Source organism: Dermochelys coriacea, chromosome 7, assembly GCF_009764565.3.
Source record: "Dermochelys coriacea isolate rDerCor1 chromosome 7, rDerCor1.pri.v4, whole genome shotgun sequence".
Classification (NCBI taxonomy): Eukaryota; Metazoa; Chordata; order Testudines; family Dermochelyidae; genus Dermochelys; species Dermochelys coriacea.
Genome location: NC_050074.1, coordinates 120472349 through 120487040, shown reverse-complemented (window position 1 = coordinate 120487040; position 14692 = coordinate 120472349). Strand labels below are relative to the sequence as shown.

Genomic DNA, 14692 nt, shown 5'->3' with positions numbered 1-14692 from the left:
GGATGGGCCACTTGGATTAATATAAAATGAGAGCAATTGATGGTGGGTAGGATCTGTTATGTGGCTAGCTTGTAAAAAGGTTTTATAACCAATCAGATGCCCAGTGCCAATAAGTGACTCTTTGCCAGGTCAGATACATGCTTCTTGGATGACTTCCATCCCCACCGGCACCTGAAATTTACAAGCAAATGCTTGCTGTGCCTTGTAATTAAACAGGAAAAGTACACGTGTCCTGTGCCAAGAAGACAAGATAAAGCAGGGAGACATGTCGTTCTGACCTGCCTAACAATAAAACAATACCAAAGGTTTCTGGTTTGTAGCATATCTAGTTTGAGTCTTTTCCCCAAATGTTTATATTGCACAAATTAGGTCTAGTGTGGGATTTGGCTTCATGTGAAGGTTGGAAGAGGGACCTGGACTCCCTCGGTTCTATTCCTGCCTCTGATCTCACCTAAGCCATGGAATCTTATGCCTCAGTTTTCCCCATCTGCATAGAGGAGATATCATGCCTTCCATGGGGTCCGGCGCTCTCGCTTGGCCCGAACTAGCTTTGATTTGCTGATCTTCAGGGCATGGCCACAAGGGGCATCTTTGTGCATGCACTGCTACAGAGGGCAAGGTTTAATAGGGTCTTGCTGGGCCTTAGGTCTGCTGGTTGTGTGAGGGGGTGAGGTTTGTGTTGTGTGGGCTGCTCACTTTTGATTCTTTCTTTAATTTGTGGGTTGGGCATCTGGAGCCTTGGACAGGCCCCCTATTGCTTCTGTACAAATCTAAACAAATAACCAGAAAGAAAAGGGAGGTCACCATGGTGACCTACTTTACAGGGGTATTGCAAGGCTTAATTCAGCACATGAATGGGAACAAGGATTGGGCTGACGGATGGTCTCCTAGCCACTGGATAGCGGGAAGGCATCTATCTTCATTTGACTAGCCTCGACTGAGCTCTCCTCAGACAAGGAACAGGATTCGGGGGGAAAGCATTGAGGTGGTATTACTCCTTCCCCTGAAACCATTCCCACAGAAGCGTGATGGGCGATGGCTCTTTTGCCAGCAAACCTTTCACCCTTGGAATCCCAAAAGGCTCTGCCCTCTCCTCCATCCTATTGAATATCTGCACCAAACACATGAGAAGTGAGCTGCCATGGTCTCGGAATACCCAGGTGTGCCCCAACTCTGGGTAACACATGCTAGGAGAACATGGGTCTTTGACCCTATACAGTGGTTGGGCCTTATAAGAGGTTTATGGCCGTAGGACAAAGGGAGGTGTCACAGAGTGACTGGCCCATTTAAGAGGAAGCGGGGTCTGGTGCTCTTGTGATTGATTACCCAGTGCCCAGTTGGGCTTAAGGGAAGGCACCTGGGCCTTAAAAAGAGGGAGACAGCCGCTGGGGAAGGAAGGCTACTCACTGACCTCTCTGAACTCAGGGAGGTAAGGGTGCTGATAGTGGGAGCTGTGGCAGAGGCTGCAGAGAGCAGGAGACCCCAAATAACCAGGGCAGGGCCAGGACAGCAGCAGAAGGGATTTGTTTGCCTCAAGAATGAGAGCAAGAGAGCCGAAGGAGGCTGAGCGCCTGGTGGGCAAAGAGCAGACCGGACAGAAGTGCTCCAGGACTGGCTGAGGATGAACTCCAATGCTGTGGTGACAGAATTTACTTTGGGACTTTTGAGGATTGTTTTGAACTGTTTGTTATTCAGCCAGCCCCAGGCGTGAAGTGATGTGAGCCTGGAGAAAGCCTGTGTGGATGCTTGGAGAGAAAGGGAAACCAAGATAGATCTCTGCAGAGCCATGGTTGGCACCGGGGGTTGGGGAAACACCTATAAGGTAGGCATGCCCATTTACCAGGGAGGTCGGGGGGACACACAACAGCTATCGCACTATCCCAGTGTTCCCCTCTCTCATATGTTCAAGCACCTTAATTGCCACAGGGAAGATGTGGAGACTGGATTATGGGCAGTTGCCCAAGGAGTGTGGACAGCAGGGGTTGCTCTCACCACTCCCCCCAGGTTAGAACTGCTTACCCAAGCCAAGGAAAGGAGAGTCTGTGTGTGTATGGGCTCCCTTTTGCCGTTAGCATAGGAGGAGAGCCGTGGGCTCTGCCCAAATCCCCTTACTGAAGCCCCTGATTGTGAAAGGCTTCAGGCTCAGTTGGTGGTGTGAGACCCATTGGGGCAGATACCCTGATACACTTGAGATACGGCATTGAACCCCAGAGCTGTGTGATCCTGCAGCGTTTGCTGGTGTGCAATTAAAACAAAAAGCCTGCATGGAAAGGAGGCTTCTGGTGAGAGGTTAGTCTGGAGTCCTAAATGGGTTTTGAGAGGCTTGTTTGGTTGTTTCTTCATGGTTCGTATAGCGTGGACCCCTTGCTGAAGCCTTGGAAACTGGTTACACTGTGTTTCATTGCTCAATTTGTACGTGTGTCCGTCCCATTTTTCATTATTCAATAATAAATATAGTGGTGAAAGTCACCTTTAATACTTAAAGATTGATTGGATTTTATGGGATTGTATCGATGTGAGTGCCACGGTATAAAAAAGCCTTATGGTTGAGGTACTTTTATAACACATGCTCCATAAAACCTTATAAAGTGAGTGCAGTGCACTTCATCCTTTCAGGTTACAGTGTTATAGTTCTCAGAGCTAGTGATCTGATACTATTCTCATTAATTAAATCTCTTATTAATGGTAATGTTCAAGCAATAAAAAGTGAAGCTACAAGAAGCTAGACTAGCGTAGGTCCAGAATCATTAGCTCTTAGGAAACCTCAGCAAATCTGTACCAGGAGATTGATGTCCACAAGTTGATGGGGAAATCCCTGTCTCAACTTCAAGCAAGATATGGAGCCTGAGGAATGGGGATGGGGCTGTCTCATGATAAAGAAAATTAGCATCACAAATTTCAATAATGCTTCATCTAGGAACAGAGGACTGGAAAAGACTTCCTGGATCACTGAGTCTAGTGCCGAGCTCTTGAAGGCCACCCCATCATATAATTCCATCCATAAATTTATCAGGTTCCATCTTCCAACTACTTAGGTTGTTTGCCTCCACTATTCCTGTTGGGAGACTGCTCCAGAACCTCATTCCTCTGATGGTTAGAAATCTCCTAATTTTCAGCCTAAGTTTATTCACAACCAATTTATATTCATTTGTTCTGGTGCCAACATAGTCCTTTAGCTTTAGCTCTTCTCCCTCCCTGGTGTTTACCCTTCCGATTTGCAAAATCCCCACTCTATTACCTCTAGATTGCTGCTTGGAGTCCAGCCCAGGTTAGTAGCTGAGTAGAAGCTGTTACTATCTAAAGGCTGTCCTGTTTGGTGGCCTGTGTCAAACACATCACTACGGTTGTTATGCTCAGGGAAGAGGCAAAGACCGAACGGACAAAGAGATGGAATTTTCCGAGATACCTTCTCACCCATTCCTAGCCAGGGTTGGGATAACACTGCCAGGGCTACAAGCAAAGGTTTATTAGCCCTTTACCTGACCTGGGATAAACAGCACTTTGGTGAAATGCAGCCCTTTTTACAAGCACCGTGCAGGTCTTCTTTGGAAAGTGATCTTGTAACTATGGTGTTTTCTTACTTGGCAGATTGGCTCCCTGTGTATATTCAGCATCAGATCTGCTGATTTTAGGGATTAAAAAACTGTAAGCTGTTGCTACTTTATTCTCCTGTTACTCCTGCAGGAGTCTATTTCTTCTTGGACAACTTCAATAGATGTTTTCACTAAGGGCTGGTCTCAACACGGAGGTTGCACCAGCTTGAGTGAAGGTGTGCTTTTAAATGGTGCAAAAAGCCTGCATGGACTCTCTCAATTCAATTAAAAAAGCTGGTTTTTGTTGATGTAGCTTGTGTCGGTAAATTTATAGACACATTTAAACCAATGTGTGTGCCCCCTCGGGGCTTTGTACTGGTTTATTTAAATGGACTAAAATTGTTTTTTAAATAGAACTGATTTAGAACCCTAACCCTGATTCAAAATTTTTGTACAGATGCGACCTTAGGTGCAATGTGTTACATCTGTGCAACCCCTATTGAAGGCAGTTCCAAAGACACATGTTCCAAAGACAGTAAGGTTGCCATGGTATAACTGAAAACATTGGCTTGCAGGATCTTTATATACCGGTGATGTTGGAGGGAAAGGAAGGGAAGAACTTGTCGGAAAATCAACATTTTCAATAGGCTAATCGTCATTTGAAATGTTTTGGCTGAAAAATATTGGTTTTCCTGCGGGAGGTTTTGAAGGGATGAGAACTGAAAATTTTTGGTTTGAATCAACATTGTGAAAGAAAAACAACATTGTTTGTATTGCTTTGACTTAAAATGTTGTTTCATTCTGTTTTGTTTTGGTTTCTATAAACAAAAATTATTTTTAATGTTGCAACAAAACTAATCTTTGGTTTGAATTAACGTTTTGACACTAAAACATCATTTGATCTTGTTTTTTTTTAACTGAGAAGCTGAAACAAAACTGCATTTTAAGCCAAAATTAAACAAGCCTTTCAACTGGAATGGACATTTCCCCATTTTCACCTTAGATAAAACTGTATTTTTTTCAGCAGTAAAACTGTCTGCATGAAAATTCCAGCAAGCTCCGGAAAGAGCCAGGCTTGACTTTGAGCCTGAAGGTTTAGCAGGTAGAAAATCATCTTTTCACTCGTAAGATGAGCACATTTCATATGGAAATATCAGAGGCAATAAACAGGGTGCTATTTTTACAGTCACTTCTCAAGACAAACCTCATTTTTAATCACAAACCAGTGCAATGCACTGCTAATGATGAAGTTACTGACGTTATGCCAAGGAACAGAGCTCTTCTTTAGCTCAGCAGGTTTGGAAGGGTTGTTGGTTTTTTTTTTGTTTTTTTTTTTAACACCACTTTATGTTAGGAAATAAAAGTGAGGCTGGAGATTCTGAAATAGACACAGTTCATGAAAAGCGTATTACTAGTGAACACGAAAATCAGAAGGCTGTAAATAATAGTTTAGTGCCATGTATTTATTTCTGGGAACAAAGGCATTTATTTTGAACCTGTCTTCTTTATTCATTTAGTAGGATGCTTCCTCAGTGGTGCTATTGCTGAAGATATTGCACCTATAAAACTTCTCTGTGCCCATTTAAAGAGACGTGATCTGGTAATTTACAATCAAAATGTATGCTTGGCTGGGAAATAAAATAAAAGGGTTTCACAAAACCTGATATTAATAAAAATGCCTTTTATGGCAGGTTGTTTCAATTTCAGTCAAAAGGCATTTTAATCAAAGATTCCACTATGTGCAAAGCAGACTCGTTGCCTTCTGTTGGGGAGGGAGAGCTGGACGAAGAGGGGATGGTAAAGCTTTCAGTCTGAATGCTCTGCTGTGCGATTAGTGACACAGATAATACAGTTGAAGAGAGATACGGAGCTGGACTGATGTGCAGGGCAGGTGAGAGGGAGCCACAGTTTGGCGCTTCCATGCACTGAGGGTTCACTCCTGCACCATGGAAGGTGATGGGAGTCAATGGGGACTCCAAAAACTAGGCATAGTGGAGTATTAGTGAAAGCTGCACTAATGCCATGTGACACTTTGTCCCCCTCTAGTGGTTAGCGCTTGTAAAGAGGTTTATGAGTCTCCCACTGCAGCTAGGCTTTGAGCTCAAGTGTTAGAGGCTCATGCTTTCAGACCTTCAGCTCCATAGGTTCCAGTCCCACCTAGGGGTATTATTACATTAGCATCATCAGTGGCACTCAATATTTCATCTGAAGAAGTGGGGGTTTTATCCACGAAAGATTATGCTCAAATAAATCTGTTAGACTTGAAGGTGCCACCAGACTCCTTGTTGTTTTTATGGATACAGACTAACACCGCTACCTCCGATACTTGACACTCAATATTTCAGTGGCCCTGGTGGCATGATGTGACTGCCTCCCACTTCCAAGCCCACTGTGGCTCAGCGGGAGATTTCTGGGCTCGCCCTTGTAAAAGGTGCAGCAGCTGTATCTTCCCCCATTGCCCATGGAGGCATTTGGCCCTGCTCTATCCTCCATGCTAGGTGTAGAGTGCCTCCCTGCTTCCCACCCAAGCCAGTTGATACTTTGAACAATATAGCCCCTCGGTTGGGTTTTTGTTGCCGACCTGAGGATTTAGCCCTACAACTCCCATTAACTTTTGTAGAAGTTGTGCGGTTAACTCTACTGATGGGCTCTGAAAATCTCAGCCCACAGGCATGATCCCAACATTGCCCTTGGAAGGGATTCTGTGGCCCCGGATGAGACTCCCTGTTCTTTGGTTCCTGCTCTGAAAGCCTGAGCCTTTCTCATTTGGTGTTTATGCAGAGATGCTCTGAACAGAATAATCACACCCACCCACAGCTCCAGCTTTGGCTGGCTTTATTCATGAGCTCTCCAGGCTTGTAAACAAGCATTGCTGTCCAAAATGAACCAGGCAGTTAGGACTTGACTGTCTTCCAGATCTGTTGGAGTGTTACGTGGGTGAAATTCACACTGGGCACAGGGCCAGCACAGAACCCTTTACAGTATCTGAAGCTCAGTTAACCCCTGAAGGGGACTCGTGTGCTGTAGGGTCTCGAATTTCACCCATATATGATCATCCAGCTGAAGGGGTTCACAAGAGAGGACCCCCTCCATACCAGTAACCTCTGTGCTTATTGTACCTGCTTTCCCGCTGCAGCCCCTCAGGTTTCTATTTAGACTGGGTCTTCGCCGTTCAGGCAAGGATGAGCTTTGGAGCTGCCGGATCGGGAGGAATGCCATGTCGTAGCAGTCCTCAGCTCAAGTACTTTTTCAAGGACTTCTCCTTCACAGTAATCAACTCCTCCCATCCAGTCCCATTTCAAAGCCACAGAAGGCACAAAAATATATACGCTAGAATTCAGCAAGGTGAAATGTAATTTCCTCTTTAATAAAGGGTGCCATTTAATATAATATTATAGAAAATGATTAGATCTTAAAAACCTATAAATTACATCTGACAACTCACTGGTGCTCCTTTGCGGTTCCTTATAGCAAGTATAAATGGCAACACCAGGAACTGGCAGAGGAGTTGGTTCTGGCTGGAGTTTGTTTATTGGCTCTTAATGAAAAGCGATTAATCTAACTTGCTAGTGGGGTGGATCCTTTGTCAGGGCCCCATAATGAGAAGTGGCAGTTTTGCCCTTTGACAAATGTGCTGCTATTTCCTTCTAACAAAAGTGTTTTTATTTTGTGGGTTGGGTTTTTTTTGTTTTGTTTTTTTTGTTTGCAGTGGAAAAATAGTAATAAAATAAACCCCAAATCACCCACTCGCTGTTTCCTCCTTCTCAGCCCACATCCCCCCGCCCCCAGTTAAAGCACCACCAAACTGAATTGGCCTCAGTTGCAAAAATACAGAACAGCCTTTTATTTGCGACCATTATCACACTTTCTATTTCTTTTGAGCTGCTTTGTTTGTGGCCAGTGTTGCGTGGAATGATGGATTATAATGACAATTCCCTGAGTAGTAATATTGATACTTCAGTGCGATCCCCACCCCTTTTGATAGAAGGGATGATATAGTCTTTTGCAGAAGCAGGAGGGTGAAGGAGGGGAGAGAGCAGCCTATGTAACGAGCCCTTAGCAAGGCCAGCTGTCAGCAGTCTCTCTTGCAGCTCTTATTTTCCTCCTCTTTCTCAATAAGGTTGCCAGTTAAGTTTCCACACTTTGGTGGCTTTGTTATGGTCCCTGTTACAAGACGTGGGGTGCTCAGAGCATTGATTTGTGCCCCCTCCAATGTAAGTAAGCTGTCTCTCCTCCCCTGCTGACAATTAAGTGCTGGCAATATGCTTGGGGCTGTACAAATGAAGATGGTCTCTGACCAAAGAGCTTGGAGTCAAGGAGGCTCCAGGGAGGCAAGGTGCACTGGGAAACCCAGAGGAGGAGAAGAGTCTTTGGATGGTTTATTTGTAGAGTTCACTTCTTGTGGGAGGAAGTGAGACTTCAGATGGAGCTTGAATATGGAGACAGTGGGGATTTGGGATCTCATCCGAACAAACTGACGATTATAAGAGTCTTTGACTTCAGTGGGCATTGGATTGGTGAAGGATTGGATAGAGAAGGCTTTTGATGTATGACCCGGAGAGGGAGTGGATATGATCTTGTCTCCCTCTAGTACCTGGTCCCAGGGACCATACTTACCCATAGTGAATATGTCTCCTTCAGCTTACGTGGTAGGAGGCTGTGTGTTTAGTATCATAGGTCCAAGGTTTAACCCCCCTGTATGACTATTGAGCATCTGTGCTTAGGGAGACATGGTTTGTAATTTTGTGCTGGCCATTTTGCACTCCAGAAATTTTCCTTTTTCTAAGATGACGCGATTTGCACGAAAATGTAGGAGCGTTTGAGATTGTGCATGTTTTGAGACAGCATTTGGTTTATCTCCAGACAAAATCTCAAGCACTGGTGTTTTCATTAGGAAGCAATGCGATCTTCTCACCTGCCAATGAATGACAATGGGCTCATTTTTATTATCTTCGATGTGGCAGGGAGATTAAGGAGTTTGCTCAAGCCAGCACAGTGAGCCAGGAGAAGAGTTACTGTTCCAGAGACATTCCACAATGTGGTAGGGAAAAGAGGGTGCACGGAATACACAGGCCACACATAATCCTTCTGTATGTTCCCAGCGTCCAGGTGCTGCCTACAAACTGCTAGGAACTGAAAGAATGGAACTAGGACTTGAGCTGAGGGTGAATTTGAAGGACAGGGGTGTTTCTTGTGGATGCACACAATTCTTTTCCTTGTTCTTCCCACATTCTGTTTTCCTGATCCAAAGTCCATTGATAACAGAAGAAAGAATCCCATTGATCTCCCTAGAACTTTGTGGTTTATGTTATGGCAAAGCCCGTCTCAATATCTCCATTGTTGCTTTGGCTGTTCTGGTTATGCCATTATGATAATGCTGCTATATGTGCAATCATGGCAAAGGCACATGCAAATCAAATCCACAATTGTACCTGCATTTCAGAACCCATTCTGCAGCCCTGGCCCCCGTGAATAGCCCCATTGACATCACTGTGACCGCACTTATAAGCAACAGGATCAGGACCCCTGTGCATCCTGTTGTATGTCTACCATGTTGAAAAATCTGGTCCAGACTATATTTAGCTGCCCTGAGCTTTCTATCTAGAGAGCTCAGGACAAGACTTTGCAAGTGAACTTTTAATATAGGGCTTTGTTAGCTTAGTAACCTTTAGTGACATCATTGTGGAAAATCTCTTTATTCCCCAAGTATCCTGCCTTTAAATGTAAGGTCCACCTGGAGTACCTTGCTCTCTTACCAGTCTGCAGATGCAAGCAAATGTTGCTAGTGCACACTACAAATATCTTTCTTACACATGCAATACCCTTTGAATGCAAATAGATATAGCTTGGAGCACAGTATTTCCCAGCGGAAGCTATACGTGATAGCAAAAGCTTTTTTTCAAAATGGGGAATAAACCTTTCTTGTCCAGAGCAAAGCCTTTCTTGTCCAGAGGAAAGGAGGCATTGTTTTAATTTGATTAGAAAGGGGGAAAATCCAAGATTAAGAGCTGACCTGTTCCTTTTCCTGGTTGGTGGCCTCAGGTTCTTGAGCTTCCATTACCAATTTATTGATGTCTTCTGTTAGCCAACTGCACATGGTGGCAAGCAGATTACAGTACTAAGTACCCTTCTGTTGCCAGCAAAGTACCAGTAGGTAAAGATTGCTTTATGATGTTGTGCAAGTAGAATATTCTTCTGTGGATCCCAAAAGAGATGTGCCATGAAGGTCAATAGCATCTCAGGATAGTGAATTTCTGAGCTTGGTGAGGGACTTTTCTGCAGAGCACTTGTTTTCCCTTTAAATTGGCTGATGATGGATAGTAGTTTTAAAAATTGCCTTTAAAATGGAAACTTTCAGATTAAAGATCATATACTTATTTAAAAACAACAACCCTTCCGCAGAAAAGTCCTTTCTTCTGTTAATCAAAATTGGCTAATTAATTTTAATCATTTTTCCTGATTGCCCCCTTTCTGCATCTCACAAAGCTCTATGCAGTGAAAAGGGACACTATGCAATTACACTTCTGATTTCAAGTCTGTTTCACTTCATGTTTCAGGTGGGATTTATTGCGTGTTTAAAATTAAAGGCCTGCTCAACTGCTATGCTTGATTGGGGCCTAATATGGATTCTTGCCATTCTTTCTAATGAAACTTGTATGATTAAATGGTAGCTGTTTAGGTGTTCATCTGTGTCCCTAAATTGTCTTGTATTGTTTAACTCGGTAAAGCTTTCTGGAGCAATATTTTATATGTATTATATGGAGACACTATACAGAACAAAGTTGTATTGAGTCTCAGATCTGCAGCTAAGAGGTGGATCGTAGATTTGATTTCCAATGGACAAGCAAGTAGTGTTTTTTGAATCATCTACTGTATGAATAACCTGCTGTGTTTAGCATATATGTAGTTTAGCCCCCACTGTTTGTTTTATTTCATTGTATTGACATTGGCTGTAATGTGCTTTGTTTTTCTCAAAATGTTAGTAAGATGGCAAGCTGAGTTAAGGTTTTCTGGAGGGTTTTCTTGGTTACTTTGACATAATAATATAGAAGAAAGACATTTTATGATACTTGTCTTACTTTCTAATTAAATCCAGAGGCATGAATTATCTTCCTACTTGCAGAAATAGAACAATTTCATTGTTCTGCACTGGGGAAAAATGGCTTCATTAAATGTTATGTGAACAATCGCTGTAGTATGGATGGTAAGTATGACGCACGCACAAACTGGTGCCTAAATTCTGACCGCACAGCTGACACAGACAGCCAGGCTGGGAAATCTCCCCTTTCCAATGGCATAAAACTTCCACTTCTAGCTCCGCAAGGTAGCAAGATATGGAACCTTAAATCCAAATGCTGCCCATCTTGGAACTTGAGACTCTACATTTGGAAAGAGAATTTGCATTTGGGGAGAAAGTGGGGGACACTTCTCTGGCAGGTTGGAAACAAATAAACCTGGTGGCTGTTTGAAGCGACTCAGACGTTTGGGATATTGGAAGAAGTCCTGCTAGAGATGGATTAGTGGGCAAAGAGCAGGTGAGGGAACTCAAAAGTCCATGTTAAACTTCACAACTGTTATAGACTATACATGTCCTATGGTTCTGTGATTTATTCTATTTTCTCTATATATGTGGTGGGTGGGTGTAAAATATAGTGTGGTGTGGTATAATGGTTTTGTCAGCTGGAGTTTGAAATGACCAGAGTCCTCCAAGGTGATGAAGCCACAAGTAAGCTATACGGATCATCTCCAGTGAGTGCCAGTGAATCTTTTATAGCCCATCTCAGTATAAGATATTCTGTATATGCCATATATGTTACATTAACTACAGCTGGTTACAACTACAGGTCAAAAATTTTTTACTGGAAAAAAATTAAAGCAAAATTGGCTTTTGGATCAAAACAAAAATGTTCATTTTAGTCAAAATTTTCCAATTTTTTAAACAAAAACCCTAGAGAATCTTGATGAGCTGTTTGCAGTCTAAGGCCGATAATGAAATGCTGAGCAGTTTCTGATTCCATCTTATTTAAGGTAGTGCTGCCATTTCATTCTTATGTAAATATGTTTCAGGTTACATGGATTCTGACTTTCCCATTAACCCTGTTCTGTTTCGTTCTCTTTCTCTCTCTCAATTGTCCTATTTAGATAATGCTCCTGGGCGATCCAGAGATTGAAAGCAGCATTTTGATCAGCTCCGATGAAGGGGCCACCTATCAAAAGTACCGGCTGAACTTTTACATCCAGAGCCTGCTGTTCCACCCCAAGCAGGAGGACTGGATTCTGGCATACAGTCTCGATCAAAAGGTGACCAACTCATTTCAGATTCAAGTGATTATTTCCCAGAGTCCGGCGATGGAGAAATTGTCAAGAAGAACAACCATATATTTAGAAAGTGACTATGTGGCACCATTAAACTCAGCAGACCTGCTTTCTGGGTTGATTCTAAGGCAGATCTGCTGACCTCAGTGACATAGTTTAGTTTTTGCTGCATTAGCCTTTCAGAGCCAAAATAGGACCATGGCAGCAAAGCTGTATTCTGTTCCTCCTTGGGCATCCTCAACTGAATCGCTTGCTAAGGGATGATTTAGTTGGGGATTGGTTCTGCTTTGAGCCGGGGGTTGGACTAGATGACCTCCTGAGGTCCCTCCGAACCCTGATATTCTATGATTCTATGCTTCCAACCAGTTACTCCTGTGCAAACCCACCAAAGGCAGTGATGTTGCTCTGTTCTTATTGAGAACACAATTTTGCCTGTGGAAGCTTTATTAATGGTGCTGATAAGAGAGATGAAAGGAATCCGAGAGCCAGATTTGATATGACGTGCTAAAGATCTAGCCACTTATTTAGGGGCCTAAATGGTTCCTGAGCTCTTCTGAAAATCTGGCACTTGGAGCCCGAATTGCATTTGCAAGGGCTGTTTTTTTGGGAGGGTGGGGGATTCTTTCTGTTTGGAAACCAAATACATTTGATCTGGAAATCACTCAGCAGCAATACACCTGAAACCCCATCATGCCCTTCTTACGGTCACTTTTCAGAGTGGAACTGCAATGAAAAGAATATCCTTACCTTTGCTACCATCAATGTCTAATGATAGATTGTTGAAATGGAAAGAAGTTTAAAGATCCACTTTACTTTCCCCTCTTTATGGCATTTAATTTTTACCATTCACTAGCTGCTCTGCAGTTCACTCTGCTCGTTTGTTTCATTTCCTGGGTTCTCGTGCTACGGGGCAATACTAAATACTGGGCCAAAGCTATTTGGCAGCACTTCTTTTCAAATACTGGTGCGTCAGCTCTTTCTAGTTTCTTCCTCCCAGTCAGCTTGCCCTGGGACCTATTTAGTATACACTGTAATAAGTCACATACCCTACCACAGCAGCACCTTCAGACAGTAACTAGAACATAACCTTTATATCCCCTTGTTAGCAGAATGCAATGGCAGTTGCCAGGTGTATGTTGTTTCTCCTCTGAGTGGTCTGAGTGACATTTACAGGCTCAAAGCCATTGTAAATAGACTTCTTTCATAGTACCAGGGTGTTATTGTATGGAAGACTTAGCCAAATGTCAAATATCTTGTGAGCTCAGATGTTCAACGTAACCAGAAACGTTGAAGTTAGATTGAAAGACCAATAGACTCGTTTGATGTCCCTGAATGGTTTGATGCCACTTTTAAGCTAGAGGTAAAGGTTGTTAAACTTTTCACACAGAGACAGCCCTGTAAGAAAGAGACAGCTGATGAGGTACACAGGATGGGATAAACTGAATTTAATGTGTCAGGCATGTGTCTGCAAGGAGGCTCAACTATGAAACCAGGGAAACATTTGCTCCTTGGTTCACACAGGGGGCCTGCTTTTCTCTTTCAGTAAGGCTCCTTTGTGCCATGCTAGCAGGGTAAAGGGGCTCAAAATAGGTGAAAAAGGACCCCTAGAATATGCTCTGTGCATGGGGCTTTTCCAGCTGGTGTAGAATTGGCATATGGGCTCAATGCCATCCCTGCTCTCACCACCTGCCTTAAGTGATGTGGTCAGAGTGTACAGCACTACAGCTATTCTCCGCTTCCCACAGCTCACCGGGAACCATTGGAAGCTGAATGTGGGTTAGAGCATTCCTGAAGTTGCTCTAATTTACCCCAGGGGCTGAGCAGATCTCTGCACAGTCCCAGAATACAAGTAGTGTAAAGCTGACTAAATGCCACCTCCCCCATCCCCGACCTCCCAGCTTGCCCCAAGTTCAGGAGAGGGGTCACTGAGAATCAGGCTCTGTGTATTTGCAAGATATATGTTGCATACCACTCCACTTGGGGATTACATTTTGCTTAGTGTAAAGCATTAGGAATTATAGAACTGAGCACCGAGGGCTTTTCCTAATCAGAAAGCAGACCTTTGGAGGAGCCACTGTTCCTTGGCACTTTTTTCTTGTTGACAACTTGGCATAAACTAGCCTGGCAATGAAGAGTTGTCAACTCGACTAAGCCTTGTACGGGCATCTCGCCAAGGAGGCTGCTAATGGCCAGAACTGAATTTTTTAGCTACCATGTGCACAATTTTCACCTCTTTATGTGTAAAGATTGACTTGCACAGAGCAAAATATATATACAATTTGAGGTTTGAAATGCAAGAGTCATCATCTGGCCAACTGATGGTTGTATTGTTGGAATCAGATTAAAGATGGAGGGCCAGATAATCCAGGGAAGCTATGCCAGTTCACACTTGCTGAAGATCTGACCCAGCAAACATGCAGTACCTTTCTTTAAGGAAAAATGAAAGTGGATCAGATTAAACTGTGCAAACTTCATAAACCAGATTCTCCCAAACCAGCAGAGGGACATGTACATTTACTCCTCCATGAGCCAGTTTGGTCCCCTGTATCCTAGGCCATGGTTAACTCAGGTTGGTATTGCTGCATAAGAGTTTTCTTCTGGGGAAAGGTAGCTTTAAATTGCAGTCAGGACTCCAGGGGAGCCTGGCTGGCAGATTCTGCTCAGTGCATTCCCCATCAGCCCTGGCCCTGCCTTCTTCCTGGCCAGCAGTGCCTGCAATTTTGGCCAGGGTTGCCTCTTACAGGCTCCACAGTGGATCGGAGGTTGCACTTGCTGTCTGCTGCCTCCACTTTTCTGCAGCAGATTTGCTGCTGCGAATCTCTGTGGGCCTGATCCAACTCCTG

At 43.6% G+C, this 14692-nt stretch overlaps 1 protein-coding gene across 1 annotated transcript in view; it reads left to right on the top strand.

Annotated features, from left to right (window-relative positions):
• Positions 1-14692, top strand: part of SORCS3 (sortilin related VPS10 domain containing receptor 3) — a 498155-nt gene that overhangs the window by 281760 nt on the left and 201703 nt on the right. Inside the window, exon 4 of the mRNA XM_038411611.2 lies at positions 11676-11834. Within this exon, the coding sequence (XP_038267539.1) occupies positions 11676-11834 (159 nt within the window). The remainder of the gene's footprint in view (positions 1-11675; positions 11835-14692) is intronic.